The sequence below is a fragment of the Lycium barbarum genome, chromosome 3 (assembly GCF_019175385.1).
Source record: "Lycium barbarum isolate Lr01 chromosome 3, ASM1917538v2, whole genome shotgun sequence".
Classification (NCBI taxonomy): domain Eukaryota; kingdom Viridiplantae; phylum Streptophyta; class Magnoliopsida; order Solanales; family Solanaceae; genus Lycium; species Lycium barbarum.
In genome coordinates this window covers 16,532,939-16,551,029 of record NC_083339.1, presented here as the reverse complement: position 1 = coordinate 16,551,029, position 18,091 = coordinate 16,532,939, and the positions used below count along the sequence as shown (strand labels likewise).

Here is an 18,091-nt window from a genome sequence, read left to right as displayed (position 1 = left end):
CTGCGTACAATAATGTAGGCCCAATACATCAAGGATACGTAGACGTTCGGATCGTCATTTTAGGGGTTGAAAAGGTGCCCGAAGTAAGTTTTATTTGAAAAAACTTAGTGTATTTAAGTATCACTATCTTTGTAAGGCCTCACAGGCTAAGCAACATGAGATAGCGGGATTCCTACCACTACTACAGGTATACCTAAAAATATTAATAAAAGTATTAACTATATTTATAAAAAAAAACTTGTTCAATTCCGAGATGAGGCTGACTGGCCATAGCAAATCCATAATTTTGAGCCAACAAATTCATGTGATAACCATGCTGACCACTCATTTGAAATATATTATTTTGATTTGCTGGTTTGGTCTTTACATAAATCTCCAAAATATTTATATCGATCTTATCCGCAAATTTTTGCCGTATGGAGAAAAATTGTAGCAAGGACTGGTCATTCTCAATTTTAAACTCAATGAACCTTGTATTGTTACCTTGAAATGAGCATGGATATTTTCCAGAAATATCAATTTGAATATTTTCACTATTTGTCCCCATCTTCTCATGCAATAGTTCAACCAATTCAGCATAGTTCGTTGAAATAAACATGCTGACAATCATTTTGGCACCTTCAGTGTACCTGAATCCGTTCATTTCAGTAATTATTTCGCCACCCCAATACAAAGCAACCATCACATTATGTTCAAAATTGGTCATCTTTACTCCTACACACGAAAATAAGACACTTATTATTATTAATATAACAGAAAAATAAATTAAAACTATAGTATTATTTTAACATATTACGAAATATTTGACTTAATTAACTTATACCTGTTGAATTTTTTAATGCTGTTCCAACAATAGGCCACACAAGTAGAAGCTTTGATGAAAATTGTTCGAATGTGTTTGAACATTCGTTTCATACACTATATTTTATAATGATATGTGGTTTGTTCAAAAAGTATGAGGAAGAGGGACTTTAGCAGTGTGTCGTTATTGTGTGTCACGTTTTACAATTAAAACGTAACTATTAATCACGTTTTATAGTCAAATCAATCAGAAAGATTCCCAATTTGCAGGATTCTCGGCAAGATTTGCGCATGTCTAGTTTGAGTAGAAACGTAACTGTCAGTTACGTTTTATGCTAAAATCGTAACTCCTAGTTACGGCTTTAACATCAGTCAATGTCAGATTACATAAAAGGATTGTTCGTATTTGAATTCTCTAAAGTCGTTACTGACAGTAACGTATTAGGAATAATACGTTACTAACAGTCACGAATTAGCTTTTAACACCGTTAACCCGACCTAATTTTTTCCGTTAGAATTTTTGAATAAAATAATGCCTAATACGTTACTCAGGAATACGTTTATGCTAGTTCCGTAAAAAAAATAAAAAACGTATTACTTTGGTAAATTGATTTAAAAAATAGCTTATTTTGGTCAAAGGCTCCCCATTTACTCACAGAGTTGAGTGGGCTCTAAAGATTAAGGGAGTGAAATATGAATATATCGAAGAAGATCGAAATAACAAGAGCTCTCTACTTCTTCAATCAAATCCAGTTCATAAGAAAACCCCAGTGCTCATTCACAACGGAAAGTCCATTGCTGAGTCTATGGTAATTGTTGAATACATTGATGAGACATTTGAAGGCCCTCCCATCCTGCCGAAAGACCCTTATGACCGAGCTTTAGCTCGTTTCTGGGCTAAGTTCCTTGATGATAAGGTAAAATTCGTCTTCATGCTATTTATTCCTATCTGCATAATTTGGCTACGTAAGTACATTTACTATAGGCCTTGTATCGAAAACATAGAGAGCATGGAATACTTTTCATTATTTTGTATGATAATGGTACGGATTTTACTGGAGTTAGAAACATTGTTAATGAGAATATATATATATATATATATATATATATATATATATATATATATATATATATATATATATATATATATATATATAGTCGATTCTAACTTTCTTGAGATTGAGATGTACTGTTGTCATTATTGTTGTTAAGTTCTGAGTGTTGTTATGCAGACGGCAGCAATGGTGAATACTTTCTTACGCGAAGGAGAGGAGCAAGAAAAAGGTAAAGAGGAAGTTTGGGAGATGCTGAAAATTCTTGATAATGAGCTCAAGGATAAGAAATTCTTTGTGAATGACAAATTTGGGTTTGCTGATGTAGCTGCAAATTTTATGGGACTTTGGCTAGGATTATTTCAAGAAGGCTCTGGAGTTGTAGTAGTCACAAGTGAAAATTTTCCAAATTTTTGTGCTTGGAGAGATGAGTATGTTAACTGCAGCCAAGTCAAGAAATATCTACCTCCAGAAGATGAGTTGCTTGCTTTTTTCAAAGCTTTTCTATCTGCAGCTTCTGCTTCTGCTACTGCTAAAAAATGAATACATCCTCGTTCATCTTATGAAGTTTCGGATTATGTGTCGGAATAAAACTGAATATCTAGGACGAATGCTATAAATTCAATTGTGTAAACGTCAGGAAAAGAAAAGAAATTGAAATACTCGTATTTCTATAAGATTAAGCTCGTTCGGAATTAATGACAAGATTCTCTTTCTCTTCCTAATAAAACTACTACTTGTTAGAAAAAAGTCAGCTTAGCCAGCTAGTCACAAATAAGGAAGTGTGTTGTGTTACTGTATTAATTTGTTATTTGGTCAGTGATTATGCAATAATTCATCATATTAATTTCCTCATCGCATCAGGAAAAAAAAAATAAAGCAAGAAAAGCAAGCCACATAATTTGATGAAATAGCGGGTGACATAGGCACATAAGTCATCTTATCGAGATTAAGTTTTATTCACCGTAAATATAAAGATATAGTTAAACTATTAGATTACTTGTATGTACCTATACTGAATATAATATATTTGGAATCAAGATAACATACAGGAGATTTGTAAGCCCGTAGGATAGCTTCAATTACGCACTCCCTTCGTCTCAATTTGTGTAAACCCATTTGACTAGACACGATATTTAAGAAAGAATGAAGAGTTTTGAAACTTGTAATTAAAAATAAGTCTTGAATATTTGTGTGGCTGTAAATCATTCATAAAGTGAATTTTTTTTTCAAATTATGAAAAAAATCATTCATTTTAATACAGATTAAAAAAGAAATATGTTCACATAAATTGACTCAGGGAGTAATATATAGTTTTGGTCAACGATCACCACTCTTGATCTTCCCTCGGGAGTAGGCAACCTCCACTTCTTAATTAACGCTCAAAGCCTTGGTTTAGAATAGTGAAGTCTTCTTGGCATTTGTAAATTAAAGAAAAAAAATCTATCTGTAACCGAGGTTTATGTCAAAATAATAAATATAAAATACTCTCTCCGTTTATTTTTATTTGTCAATATATATTAATTATCGATTTTCACTTTTTACTTGTTCATTTTGGTATTCAAAAACATATTTTTTTCATGTTTTAAACTTAACATTAATTACTTATTTCCCAAATATTTTTCAAAATTTAAAATTATATATCAATTAATATGGGTGTCATGAAAAAATGAAGTAATTTATTACTATTTCTTAAAGAGAGTGCAATACCATGAACAAGTAAAGGTGAATGGAGGAATTATGTGCTTAGCATTATTATAATGTACATTTTTACTTTAGTTCGTGTTAGTTTAATTAATTTCCTTTCTTTTTCATTTGCGGAGATGTATATATTTTCAATTGGTAATAAAACTATGTTTTTAAAGCGAACCCTATGTTTTTAAAAGCGAACCCTACATTCATCACATAGAGGAGATCATTAAAATTTTGCGATCCCCTCCCAAATTTATGTCAATTCCCAAAGCTCTGAGTTCTCTTATTGAGAATGCTAATTTATATAATTATGCCTTGAAGAGGACTCGAACTCCACACTCTTTAGCACGAGATTTTGAGTCTCGTATATCTACCATTTCACCACCAAGGATGCTTATTACCAAAGCAAATATAGATTTTTACTTTAATTTTTCTTAAAATTAATTAATCACAAAATTTGAATAAGTAATTTAAAGAGGAAAAATTGCTCAAATATACCGTTCAACACAATACATTGTATTCACAATCATATTTTTCAGTTTACACCCACATAATCAACATTAATTTTGAAACAGGGTTGATACACACATATACATTATGTACAGTGTCTATACACTTAGAAAGCAATGTATCTCTACCTTGTGTAAAAGTGTACAATATTGTATAGACATGTATCAATCTTCTATAAAAGAGTATAAAGGTCACTGCAGTGATAAACTTCTTTTACGATTTTCAATCACACTTTTTGTTCAGTCCTAAATCTCCACCAAACGACTTTAAATTTTGTAAACAACCTCCTTAGACTATTTCCTACCGATCTAATAATTCCCTCTCCAAATTTCTTATTAGATTCGAAATCCTCGCTTATTCAACTATGATGATTTACTTTCTATTATAATTTTCACCACCTAATGTTGGAGTTTTGTTTAAATAAATTAAATATTTTAAATGAAAGGTTGTGTCCTTTCATTCTTACTTCTATTTAAAGCCAATTTCTTAACATTCCAATGTAACTTTTTAATCTTGCGGAATTTTCATGTCGGCAAAATATTCTTTATTCTCCAATTCCAAAAAGATCAAGTTCTAATTTCTTGCTTTCCGAAAGAATTTCTTCACTATTTGCTTAGTGCAGAAATTCAAAGGCTTGTCATATTTACTAAAACTATTTTCATATAATTTCATAGAAATCTCACATAGGAGAGGGAGCAAATATCATTTTTAGAAAAACGTTTCGCACGTGTTTCAAGCCTATAATTTTGTGTTTGTTTTTCATATTGTCAAACCTTCATCTTTGTGTTCTTCTTCATATATTTTTTGTGTTCATGGAATATATTTTTCAACAATCTAAAAATGATATTTGTGATGAGAAGACACCGTCAATTTTCGAGAAACATTTGATATATGACCAAGATACGAGAAGTGTCGATGCTACGTTTGTGGTGATAAATTGTTTTAACGAAATTCGAGTTTCAATTGGATGGGTTATTAAGGGATCTGACCAGGGTGGTTTAATATATTTTCTTTGTTTCTGGTGGTGGTTAAAGTTAGTTGGGGCTGTCTTCAATGGAAACAAGAAGGAAATAATTGGTATATATAAGAAGCAACACTAGGAGAAACTGAAAAAGTTATTCAAGAGAAAAGGGTATATTGTATTGATTCAAGAAGGTGGTGAATGTAGAACATTATTTTCTTTGGGAGACGGAAGGAGTAATTAAGTTATTGCAAGGGCTGTGAGAGTGGGAACACAGCGTCACTCTTGTTTGTCTACTTCTCAAAAGTTAGGGAAAATTAAAATTGGGCTGGCCGTGTCAGAAATTGGAGGGACTCCGTAGTCATTGAAGTGAAAGGAAGATGACCATACTCTAATTCTTGAAAGTTTTTCCAACTTCAAACTTGAGGATGACTAAAGACATGGTATCAAAGAGGAAATATGAAGGAAGTGTCAAAATCGGTTCCACTTTCTTAACTTTATTATTTACTCTTTGTGATTTTTTCCAAAATTTGATTTTATATATAATAGAGTAAATAATTTACTTTGTGATGATCTTGATACACATGATAATTAGGATGACATTTTTAATGTGTGTGATTTATTATTCATGCACAAAATTCACATGGACGTAATAACTTTCAAGTTGGAAGACAACAATTTATCATTATGAGATCATGAGAATAGATGATATTGACATTTAGATGTTGTTTTTAAAGGTTAATGACCTTTAAATTTTAATGAATCTAATGTCTCTTGACAGTTTTAAATTTCATATGTGCATGAAATAGTCAAACCGTGGGTGTATTTGGCTTATGATTAGAAGTCAGCATTAGACAATTAATTTTATGTCTTCAAAGGGAAAAAAGTTTTATTCTTTCATGAAGGGGTTCTTTCGTGAATACGCTACTAAAAAACTGGCAAAATTTGACGGACAAAAAACCGACGGACTGCGTCGCTTTGAAAAACCAATGGAAAACCGACGGACAAAGTCGGTTTTATTTTTAAAAATATTTTAAATAATATGTCATTCAATTTGTTTTTCTTTAAAAATAATAAACAATTTTTTTTAGGAAACCGACGGACCGGGTCGGTTTCCTCTTTTTTTTTTTTTTTTAAAAAGGGTCAAATCTGGTCAAACGTGCGGGAAAAACCGACGGACAGAGTCGGTCTTTTTAGTCGGTTTTTCTTTAAATTCATAGCAGACAGGTTTCATACCCATTTCTGTTCCCTCTTCCAAATTAAAACCCCCATTCCCCCAAACCCTACCTGCCGCCCCCCTCCCCTCCGCCAGCGCCGCCGCACATTTTTCCGCCGCCCAGCGCTGCTGCTTGCGCAGCCCGTTCCCACCTACCCCAAACCCATTTTGAAGTTAATAAATTGAGGTTAGTTTCTCTTAAATTAGGGCATTTAAAATTCTTTTAATTTTAGTTTTATTTGTATATTTTAGGCCTAATGCTAGTCTATTTAACTTTGTTAAACATCATTTGCAATGTTATTAATGTTGAATTTGTGAAAAAAAATGTAAACTTTATTTGACTAATTTAGTTGTCATTTTTTTTTTTTTTGCTTGAGATTGTGCTATATTTCATGTTCTTTGTCAATGTATTTGTGTTAGCGTAGTTATCATTCTTTGTAATATTATTGATGTTGAATATGTGCAAAAATGTATACTTTAATTATTTGACTAGTCTTTTTTTTTTTATTGTGCTTTTTGTTAGAATTCCATAAGTTATTAGAATTGTTATTGATCATTCTAAAGTTAGAATTGGTTGGGATTGTGCTTTTCAAAGTTAGAATTGTTAAGTTATAGTATTTCTATAACCTCAATACTAAAATGTAGATTTTATTTCTCTAGATTTACTTTTTCAATTTTTAGAATTGGTTGGAATTGTGATTTTTAAAGTTAGAATTATTAAGTTATGTTAGAATTATTAAGTTATAATATTTCTATAACCTCAAAACTAATATGTAGACTTTATTTGACTAGATTTACTTTTTAATTTTTAGAATTAAAGTTAGAATCCATAAGTTATTAAATTTAGAATTGTTATTCAGAATTCAAAGTTAGAATTGGTTGGGATTGTGCTTTTCTAAGTTAGAATTGTTAAGTTATAGTATTTCTATAACCTCAATACTAAAATGTAGATTTTATTTCTCTAGATTTAATTTTCAATTTTTAGAATTGGTTGGAATTGTGCTTTTTAAAGTTAGAATTATTAAGTTATGTTAGAATTATTAAGTTATAATATTTATATAACCTCAAAACTAATATGTAGACTTTATTTGACTAGATTTACTTTTTAATTTTTAGAATTAAAGTTAGAATCCATAAGTTATTAAAGTTAGAATTGTTATTGAGAAATCAAAGTTAGAATTGGTTGAGATTATGCTTTTCAAAGTTAGAATTGTTAAGTTATAGTTTTTCTATAACCTCAATACTAAAATGTAGATTTTATTTCTCTAGATTTACTTTTCAATTTTTAGAATTGGTTGGAATTGTGCTTTTTAAAGTTAGAATTATTAAGTTATGTTATAATTATTAAGTTATAATATTTCTATAACCTCAAAACTAATATGTGGACTTTATTTGACTAGATTTACTTTTTAATTTTTAGAATTCATAAGTTATTAAAGTTAGAATTGTTATTGAGAATTCAAAGTTAGAATTGGTTGGGATTGTGCTTTTCAAAGTTAGAATTGTTAAGTTATAGTATTTCTATAACCTCAATACTAAAATATAGATTATATTTCTCTAGATTTACTTTTCAATTTTTAGAATTGGTTGGAATTGTGCTTTTCAAAGTTAGAATTATTTGATGTGTTTAGATCGTATTTGATGCGTTTAGATAGTGTTTGATGTGTTTTATTATTACTTAGGGTGATTTTATTTTATTGAGAATTCAAAGTTAGAATTGGTTGGGATTGTGCTTTTAAAAGTTATATTACATTAGAATCCATAGGTTATTAAAGTTAGAATTGTTATTGAGAATTCAAAGTTAGAATTGGTTGGGATTGTGCTTTTAAAAGTTATATTAAATTAGAATCCATAAGTTATTAAAGTTAGAATTGTTATTGAGAATTCAAAGTTAGAATTGGTTGGGATTGTGTTTTCTTAAGTTATATTTTAAGTTAGAATTCTTAAGTTAAAATATATTTCTATAACCTCAATAATTTATGCGTATATTTTTATAGATGGACCGTATGTGGATGTATAATATAAACAAAGGTCTATTTAGATCGTATTTGATGTGTTTAGATAGTGTTTGATGTGTTTTATTATTACTTAGGGTAATTTTATGTGTTGTAGCTCTTTTAGAATTGATTTGGAGCATTTTAATGCTAGTTTTGAGCAGTTTTTGGTACTGGTTTCTGTGCAGGTGTGGTTGCAGAAAATGCAGGATTTGCATGCTGGAAATTTTCCAGAAAACCGACTCGGTCCGTCGCTTTTCTGGAAATTAATTTTGCAAATTTTCCAGAAAACCAACTCGGTCTGTCGGTCTTCTGGAAATTAATTCTTAATTTTTATACAAAACCGATGCACTGTGTCGGTTTTTTAATTAAAATAAAAAAAGTTAAATAAAAAACCGACGCATTGCGTCCTTTTTTTTCATAAAATATATATTATTTTTGTATAAGATAAAAATTAGAAATTAAAAAAAACCGACTCTGTCCGTCGGTTTTTTTAATGTTTTTTTTAAAATTTTTTGAAATAAAACCCGACGGACTACGTAACCGACTCTGTCCGTCGGAAAAAACGGACGTGGTCCGTCGGTTTTGGAAAAGCGAGGCTATGTAAACCGACGGACCGTAAAGGGTCGATTTTCGGTCGGTTTCATTAAAAAAACCGACGTGGGCCGTCGATTTTTGGCATCGGTTTTTTTCCGTTTTTTAAGTAGTGATATTTGAATGATAGTGACTTTTCATTAGGCCTGTCAACTGGTTCCAACCGGAACCGGACCGGGAACCGGTTAGGAAACCGGCCGGTTCCGGTTCCAAAACTGGAACCGCCTAACCGGTTCCGGTTAACCGGTTAACCGGTTTTAAAGTCCAAACCGGAACCGGTCCGGTTTGGATTGGTTAAATTTTTTTTTTTTTTTTTTTGTATTATAGTATATATATTATAGTATTTATTTGTATATTGTAGGTATATTTACATATGTTATACAACTTTATAATTAAAGTTTAAATATTTACTGACTAACAGCCTAACAGCAAGTCAACAATACAGAATAGTGCTTTTCGTACACATATATATGTATAACTTACATTAATATATATACTATATATATGTATAACTTAATATATATACTAAATATATGTATAACTTAATATATATACTATATATATGTATATATATGTACTATATACTATATATAGGTATAGCTTAATATATATATATATATATATATATAGGTATAACTTAATATATATACTATATATACATATCTACTATATATACAATATATACTTAATATATATACTATATATATTTATATAATATATATACTTATATACTATATATACTTATATATGTGTATAACTTAATATATATAGTATATATACTATATATACTTATATATATGTACTATATACTATATATACTTACTTATATACTATATACACTTACTTATATACTATATATACTTGTATACTATATATACTTACTTATATACTATATATACTTGTATATATGTACTATATACTATATATACTTACCTATACTATATATACTTATATTCCTAACTTAATAAAAGTAAAAATATGAACACAAGTAAATAGAAGAAAGCTCAATGAGCCATATATTTTATTCATTCTTGGATAACATTTATTTGCAAGTTGTATTTTTTTTAACTTGCAAATAATACATGAGTTATACAAAAATAGTAGAATAATAAAATCACCAATTTTGAACCATTTCGTTAATTTCCCCCACATCATATTCGGTCATGGAAATATCTTCAAAGTCTTCCATTTGGTCCGGTCCACTAGCTATCAAATCTTCAATTTCTTCCTCTTCGCCTTGCTCCACTTCTGAGTTTTGGTTGCGTCGCTCCGATCTAATCCAATCTCGAATGCACACTAGTACTTGCAAGCTAAAGTCGGATAATGAATGTCTATGGTCTCCAATTTGTTGTCTTCCTTGGCTAAATGCGCTCTCCGAAGCCACGGTTGATACTTGAACCGTAAGGATATCTCGAGCCATTCTTGAAAGTACCGGATAGCTTGCCTTGTACTTCTTCCACCATGCTAAGACGTCCAAGTCATCCTTGATATCCACATTTGGCTGCATCAAATAAAAGTTAAATTCATCAAAGTTTGCAGTAGAAGAAGAAGTTGGCTGTGAATGTAAAACTTTTAAACCCGACAAGCCCTTTTTGCTACTCTGAGAAGTAGTAGGGCGTGGAGCAACGGGTGTAGCACGTTCTTCCAAACTAGAATAATGAGTAAAAACTTTTCTAAACTCATCATCAATAGCGAGATCGGCTTCAGCTAAAGATGGTTGAACTCCCTCTTCAATTTCTAAAAATGTATAAATTTGACTAACCAAATTTTTAGTATAAGACACTTTTAAATAAGGATTTAAAAGGGAACCCAATATAAATAAAGTTGGATGGGAAAAAATACTTCTTAAATTTGATTATCATTTCAAAAATAGCCACTTGATAATCGGGTTTATATTTATACTCGTGTAAAACTCTAGCTATTTCTGCTAAATAGGCTAAAATTCCGGTTACCGTGGGATAGAATTGTCTAGAAAAAGCAAGAGTTGCATTATAAAAATTTTCTAAGAGTTCAATACATTCTTTAACATCTTCCCAATGCCTAAAAGTTAACCAATCCTCACTATCAATATTATATTGTTGTGAACTTGTTATATGAGAATCCTATACTCATATGCTTGTTGTAGCATAATGTAAGTGTAGTTCCACCTAGTCTCAATTTCTACTTGAATTTTCCTAGGTCTAAGGTTATTTTCTACACAAGCATTCTTAAAATCTCTAATTCTTCCCCTATTAGCATTACAAAAAAGAAACGCAACAACATTTCTAACTTTTTGAACAGAATCATCAAAATGCATATGACCATCTTTAACAATTAAATTTAAAATGTGACAACTACATCTTACATGAAAAATATTTCTTAGAGGAGGGTTTATTTCTCTTTTTAAAAGACCAATTGCCTTTGTATTATTAGAAGCATTATCTAAAGCAATACAAAGTGTTTTTCTATAAATGTTAAAAAATCTCATTATAGTAGACATTGAATCGGCTAAAAATTTTCCATCGTGACGACCTTTTCCTTTGTCGTATAAAAAAGCTATAATTCTTTTTTGCATAACCCAGTTGTCATCAACCCAATGACATGTAATAGCAAAAAAAATCTAAATGGTTAATACTAAGACCCAAATCAGCGGTAAGACAAACATTACAATTTAAAGAATTAAATACATGGCACAAATAAAATCTATATTTTTTAAACAAATCTATAACATCGGCTCTACAAGTACTTCTAGGAATACCCTCAAATAACGGGTTATAACAACGTTGAATATAAGTAACAAACCCCAAACCCGAGGGAAAGGAAAATGGTAAACAATCATAAGCTACCATTTTAGCTATTTCTACGCGTTCTTTTTTCTTGTCATACTTAAAATTTCTACTGGTTCGTGGGTCTATCGTCATTTGAATCCCCCCCACATTTGAACCCGTTTGCTCTCCCCAAACATCCATATGTTTGGTTCTCATATGAGCATTTAGTGTACCCGTTCCACCATCCTTACCAGTTCCTTGCTTAAAACTAAATACTTGTCCACATAGGGTACATGTAACTGATTGGTTTTCCCTATCCTCAGTCATAAATTTCCAAACTTTAGCTGTTGGCTTACGAGTTCTAGGCGGTTTGTCTTGTGTATGTGATTGTGCAGGACCTGTATCTCCTATGGGATTTTCGGGGGGTTGTGTTTCATCATCATCATCATCTAAGTCTTCATTAAAAGTGTCGGTAAAATGTTGTTGCATTGCCTCATGACCTAAAAGTGGATTATTTCCACCAACATCAATACCTAAATTAGGTGTTTCTTCCACAAATGTTTCCTCATTAAGCGCACCCCTAACAGTACGACTACTACTACCGGCACCACGTCTTAATCTCTTTGACATTATTAAATAGAAATAATTTAAATCACAATCAAATAAATCACAAGAAAATAAATTACAACAAATTAAATTGCTTGAATTAAATTGCGTAAATTAAATTTCGAAAAATAAATTGCTAGAATTAAATTGCGAAAATTAAAGATAGAGTTGGAACGAAGATACCAAATTGCCGGATTAATTTCCAACAAAGCGAAGGCGGCTAGAATTGCAAATCCACCAAAGCTACTTCGGATTGTTGCAAAATCACCAACTCCACCAACAATATTATAATTGCAAAATTAATAATTGAAAGTTGAAACTATAATAAGACTTTGTGGCTAATTATTGCAAAGTAACTATAATTGAGAGATTGAGATTTGAGAGAAAGATGAAGAAGAGTGAATTGAAATGAAAATGAAGAAGGGTTTATATAGGGGTGGGGGAGGGGTTAAAGTGTTAAAAAAAAAATTGGGGGTCAAAAATTAAGAAAATGACTGTTTGGCAACGACCATTTTTGCAAATGGACCGTTGCCAACGGTCCATTACCGAGGCCCAGCGGCTCTTTCCTTTTTTTTTTTTTTTTTTTTTTGTTTTTTAATTTTAACCGGTTCCGGTTAAAAAAAATTTGGAACCGGACCGGTAAACTAATATCCAGTTAACCGGTTATACCGGTTCCGGTTTAACCGATCCGGTTACCGGTTAAAACCGGTTACAATGAACCGGTTGACACCTTTACTTTTCATAAAATTTTTCTACACTAAAGTATGCGTTAATTTGTTCATATGCTATTGCAAATAGTGATATGAGAACATAATAGAAATAAAGAGCTTTCTACGGTATTATAGGAACAAACAGTTTTGTATGGCAGAATAGAAAAACGAGGTTTCTTTTCTTCCTCATACGAAAGAAAGGATCTTGGACAAATTTATACTACGTTGGATATTAAGATTAAACAAAATGGTGGGAGTACTGAGTTAATCAAATTACATTGAGAAGAAAGTGCTAAATAAAGTTAGTCACTTAAACGTAAAAGGTCAATTTCCGTTTGATCCAAGATCGACTTAACTAAGAATGATTGACAAGTTGTGACTTCTCCTGTGTATTCAACCGCTGCTGGAAGGCTAGTGGCCAAGTTTTTAGTATTCTAAGAAAACTAATTAATGATTTGAGTCTTCAATACTCAAAAAGCTTCCTGATATTTTATAAGTATATACCGGTGAAAGTTGGTTATCGAGTTTGTTAGAAACAAATTCATAAAAGGTTGAATGTTTACCTCGAGAGGAGGTGCAATTGCTTGAAAATCTAACAAACAAACTTGTATTAGTGGAAGCAAGCAAAGGATTTGAGTGGTTGAGGGATTTGTAAAAGAATTCAATGATTTCGCAAAGTGTGAGCTCAACTTGTGATAGTCAAGCAACTTCTACTCGAGCATATAAATATATTATGTGAAGTTAAACGTATAAATTACAACATGACTATGTGAGAAAGTTAATTCAAGACAGAATCATCTCTCTGACATTTGTGGAGTCAGAAAGTAATTTTGGAAATCCAATTACTAAAACTCTTATAAGGAAGTTGGTGAAAACTAACCTCGAGTTGATTAAATTAAAACTCCTTAACTAGGTCCACCAATAATGACAATCCTACCTAGCACTATGAAATGAATAGTTATGGGTTTAAAGGGTAACAAGAAGTTACTATACGTAGATGTTTCAGCATTTAAGTAAGAGATATACTAGTACTGGTTGTCACAGATCCGAGGCTTGTGTTCTTATACTCTAAATGAGGTTCAGTTCAAGGAATAAGTGTCTTAAATGTGACAAAGACACTGAAAGAACTTCACCTACATGTACATAGAAATGGTGCCGCTTTGATTAAGAGGTGGAGTTACTCTCATTAATGTTCATGAATTTTAGATAGCACATGGCTATAAAAGTGCTAAGCATGTTTAATGGAAAACAAAAATGAAAATTTTATGTGTATAATGTCACCAATGTTCTCACAAGGAATAACATGTTCAAAGCTATTATGCTACATGGGATTTCGATTTCATCTTGTGACATTGTACTAAGGTAATATTTAAACGGGTGGGGGATTGTTAGAGTTTTGATTAAATTAAATTAAATATTTTAAATGAAAGGTGTCTTTTAAATGAAAGATTGTGTTCTTTCATTCTTTGTTTATCACTACTTCTGTTTAGAGCCAACTTCTTAACATTCCAACATAGCTTTTTAATCTTGCAGAATTTTCTTGTCCGCAAAATATTCTTTCTTCTCTAATTCTAAAAAGATCAAGTTCTAAGTTCTTACTTTTTAGTAGAATTTCTTCAGTATTTACTTAGTGCAGAAATTCAAAAGCTTGTCATATCTACTAAAACTATTTCCATATAATATTTCTCATAGCAATCTCGCAGAGGCGAGAGAGCAATTATCATTTTTAGAAAAGTATTTCGCATATGTTTCAAGCCTATAATTCTGTGTTTGTTTTTCATATTGTCAAACCTTCACCTTTGTGTTCTTCTTCAAATATTTTTTGTGTTCATAGAATATATTTTTTAATTAACAATCACCAGGACTCACTGTTTCCAAAGTCTACTTTAAAGATACAACTTAAAAATTTCAAACAATGAAAAAGTACAGGAGAATTGATTTTTGCTTTCAAAATATTTACTGTACAAAGTAGGCTAATCTGGATTACAATTGATTCTCAATTACTGAGATGACTTATGTGCTCCCGTCACCCAAATTTTCTATCATATCTCCTTTCTTGCTTTGTCATTACTACATTCCTAAAAATATAAAATGCTTTAACACTATGACTCACCAATTCTTCCTTTCTTTTTCAATTTAAAATAAAAATTGATAGTACTTCCACGGTTTCTTTCACTTGTTAACTATATTAAAAATATTTTCTCTTTTACTTGTCCAATTTAATAAAGATAAGGATAAGGACTACATACATTTTATTCTCTCTAAACTTTATCTGTGAAGTTATACTGGTTATGTTGTTGTTGTCATCGTCGTTATTACTTGTCCAATTTAATAAAGTAAAGATTTTTTTTTCGTGATTTATCTTTATTGTTAATTACTATTGTCGGCCAATACCTTCTGAGATAGTAATAGCCAATTAGTTTATAATGAGTATTAGGGTAAAATATTTATTTCACTTATTTGTCAACGAAGTGCAAAATTTATTGCGAATGAGTAAATAGGAGATAGAGTGAATAAAGAAGAAACTTGTGTGCTTATGTCACCTCAATCTCGTGGCTTGCTTTTTCATACTCTTTCCAGTCAAAAATAGTGTTCACGTAGCCTTTATTTTTTTGTTCAAAAAAATATTCAGTTACCAAATTAAGAAATATTAAGCTTATTTTTTTTAGATTGGTGTTAAGTGACCGAATCTCAATACATATTAATTATAGGATAAAGCATTTGAAGTTTCAACAAAAATAGTACTTGACTTATCGGAAGTAAATGCTGGCAGATCTAGACCACCTACTTCATTAGGCTGGCTGGATCTAGCACCGGAAGTAAATGCTGGCAGATCTAGACCACCTACTTCATTAGGCTGGCTGGATCTAGCACCCAATGCTCGAATTAATTTAATCAAATTATCTATTTTTACCTAAAAATTAATATTTTTTTAAAAGACATGCAAATGGCTAGTTGGACACCCTGTTTAAGCGAGTAGTATAATTTTTCTAGTCGTCACCCACTTAACAAAGAAGACTTACGTGCTTATGTCACCAACTAAATTATGAGTCACCAATTTTTGTATGTTTAACAATGTTTAACATTATGGGAGCCCGATTCTATCTTTATTTTTCAGTTCGACGAGAAATTTAATATGACTAATTATTGTACAATTACAAACACCAGGAAAACAGTAATATGAGACACCTCTAGGTATGGGAATAACCAGCTAAGTTAGCTTTCACTGTTTGTATTTTGAGATTCATATTTGTTAGTTTTGACGTGAAAAATTCATCAGTTACGCAATAATACAAATTTTAAAATATGTAAAAGATATATAAAAAATTATAGTAAAAACAAAAATTCATTTGATTCTCGAAATTCGAATAGTACTACATAAAATGTGTGAAGGAAGGAGTAATTTGTTCAAGATCTCGAATCAGTAGATTCTAAATGGGTATGATGTTATAATATGCTTTTAAATCCACCTCTAATTTTATTGCAACACGAAATCTTTGAAACTTCAAAGTTGAATAAGAGGTGTTCATTTGGGAGCAGATGCAACAGCCTGAAAGCGAACTTTGAATTTGGCAAGCAACTCATCTCTTGAAGGTAAATACTTCTTGTTTTCGCTGCAGGTAATATATTCATCTCTCCACCTACAGAAATTTGGAAACTTTTCTCTTGTCGCTAAAACAACTCCAGATGCTTCTTCAAAGACTCCTACCCAAAGGGCCGCAGCATTTGCAGCAATATCAGCAAATCCAAATTTGTTACCCACAAAGAATTTCTTATCATTGAGCTCATTATCAAGAATTTCCAGCATCTCACAAGCTTCCTCTTTAGCTTTCTCTTGCTCCTTTCCTTTGAGAAGGAAAACTTTCCCCACTGATGGCCCCTGCAAATTAGAACAATCACAACGTAAGTTTCGATAACAATTTTACCCCATTCTGCATACAGGAATATACTTCTACTCCAACAACAATATTGAATTCTAAGCAAGTCGGAAGTTGGAATCCCGTTATATGACTCTTTACTAATTAAGATCGCTCTAAGTCCAATATTATACAAAAACCAAAAATAAAAAGTATAGAAGTCCGCTATATTTTTCCTTGGCATAAATCTCTAACAAGCTATGAATCAAGAAAAACAAAACTGAAAGTAAACGTACAAATATGACTAAAATATATTTCATATTAATTGGAATATATAGCGGTGAAAAGAATTTACCTTTCCTTCAAAAAACTTAGCCCAGAAACGAGCTATAGCTCGGTCATAAGGGTCTTTAGGCAAGATGGGCGGGCCTTCAAAGGTCTCATCAATGTATTCAACAATTACCATAGACTCACATATGGACTTTCCATTGTGAATAAGCACTGGTATTTTCTTGTGAACAGGATTAGATTCAAGAAGCAGAGTGCTCTTGTTTTGTAGATCTTCTTCTATAAATTCATATTTGACACCCTTAATCTTTAGAGCCCACTCTACTCTGTGACTAAATGGGCTATACCAAAGACCAAGCAACTTCACTTCTGCCATCTCACAACTTTGGCTCTCTGTTTTTTTGCTTAACTATTTGTAGGAGCTTTATGTGTTGGTTCTAATCTCTTGAACTTTGGTCTTCTTTTATAGAAAAATAAGGAAGCAAGCACAGGTTTTCTTCTTGGACAAGTTAATTTTCTAGTTTAATGTCCTCATATTGACGGAAGACTTTTACTTAAAATATGTGGCTGTGGCTGAAGAGTCCGTACTTATTTGATTGTTTTAAAAATTTACTCGCATCCATTTACTTCAAATCAGTAATAAATATTTCCTCTGCCCAAATTTAAGTGTGTTAATTTGATCAGATACGGTAGAAATAAAAGAAGGCTTTTGAATTATCTTGTGGTTCTGAATAATAATTGTGTTTAATTTTAAAATTTTGTGGTCTTAAACTTATCATGTAGAATGTTGAAATTGAAAAAACCTACTAAATATAAAAAGAAATACTAGGACAAACCAAAAAGAAAAGTAAAATACTTAAATTAGGACTAGGACGGAGGGAGTACATAATACTCCTATAAAACTTACTTAACTATGATCGGTTAATATGTGTTTTCCTTGGGAGTAGCTTTTTGTTGAAAGAAGAACTAAGAAGGGGCAAAATAGTCTTTTCCTAGAGTTAGTTAAATCTGTTAAATGCCGTCAACAGATTTAAAAGTTAGTTAAAAATGGTAGTTAGAAGTA

The 18,091-nt window shown here is 31.1% G+C and overlaps 2 protein-coding genes across 2 annotated transcripts; one reads left to right on the top strand and one right to left on the bottom strand.

Moving 5' to 3' along the window:
• Positions 1–930: 930 nt before the first annotated feature.
• On the top strand, positions 931–2,530 carry LOC132630399 (probable glutathione S-transferase). Its single transcript, XM_060345980.1, has 4 exons — positions 931–940; positions 1,040–1,119; positions 1,425–1,718; positions 2,034–2,530. Exons 1-4 carry the CDS (start codon positions 931–933, stop codon positions 2,394–2,396), a joined length of 747 nt encoding a protein of 248 aa, XP_060201963.1. The 3' UTR covers positions 2,397–2,530.
• A 13,680-nt stretch (positions 2,531–16,210) lies between these two features.
• LOC132630546 (probable glutathione S-transferase) lies at positions 16,211–17,516 on the bottom strand. Its single transcript, XM_060346120.1, has 2 exons — positions 17,096–17,516; positions 16,211–16,763 (listed from the first exon to the last, which is right to left on the bottom strand). The coding sequence occupies exons 1-2, from the start codon at positions 17,402–17,404 to the stop codon at positions 16,410–16,412; spliced, it is 663 nt and encodes a 220-aa protein (XP_060202103.1). The 5' UTR covers positions 17,405–17,516; the 3' UTR covers positions 16,211–16,409.
• Positions 17,517–18,091: the final 575 nt, after the last annotated feature.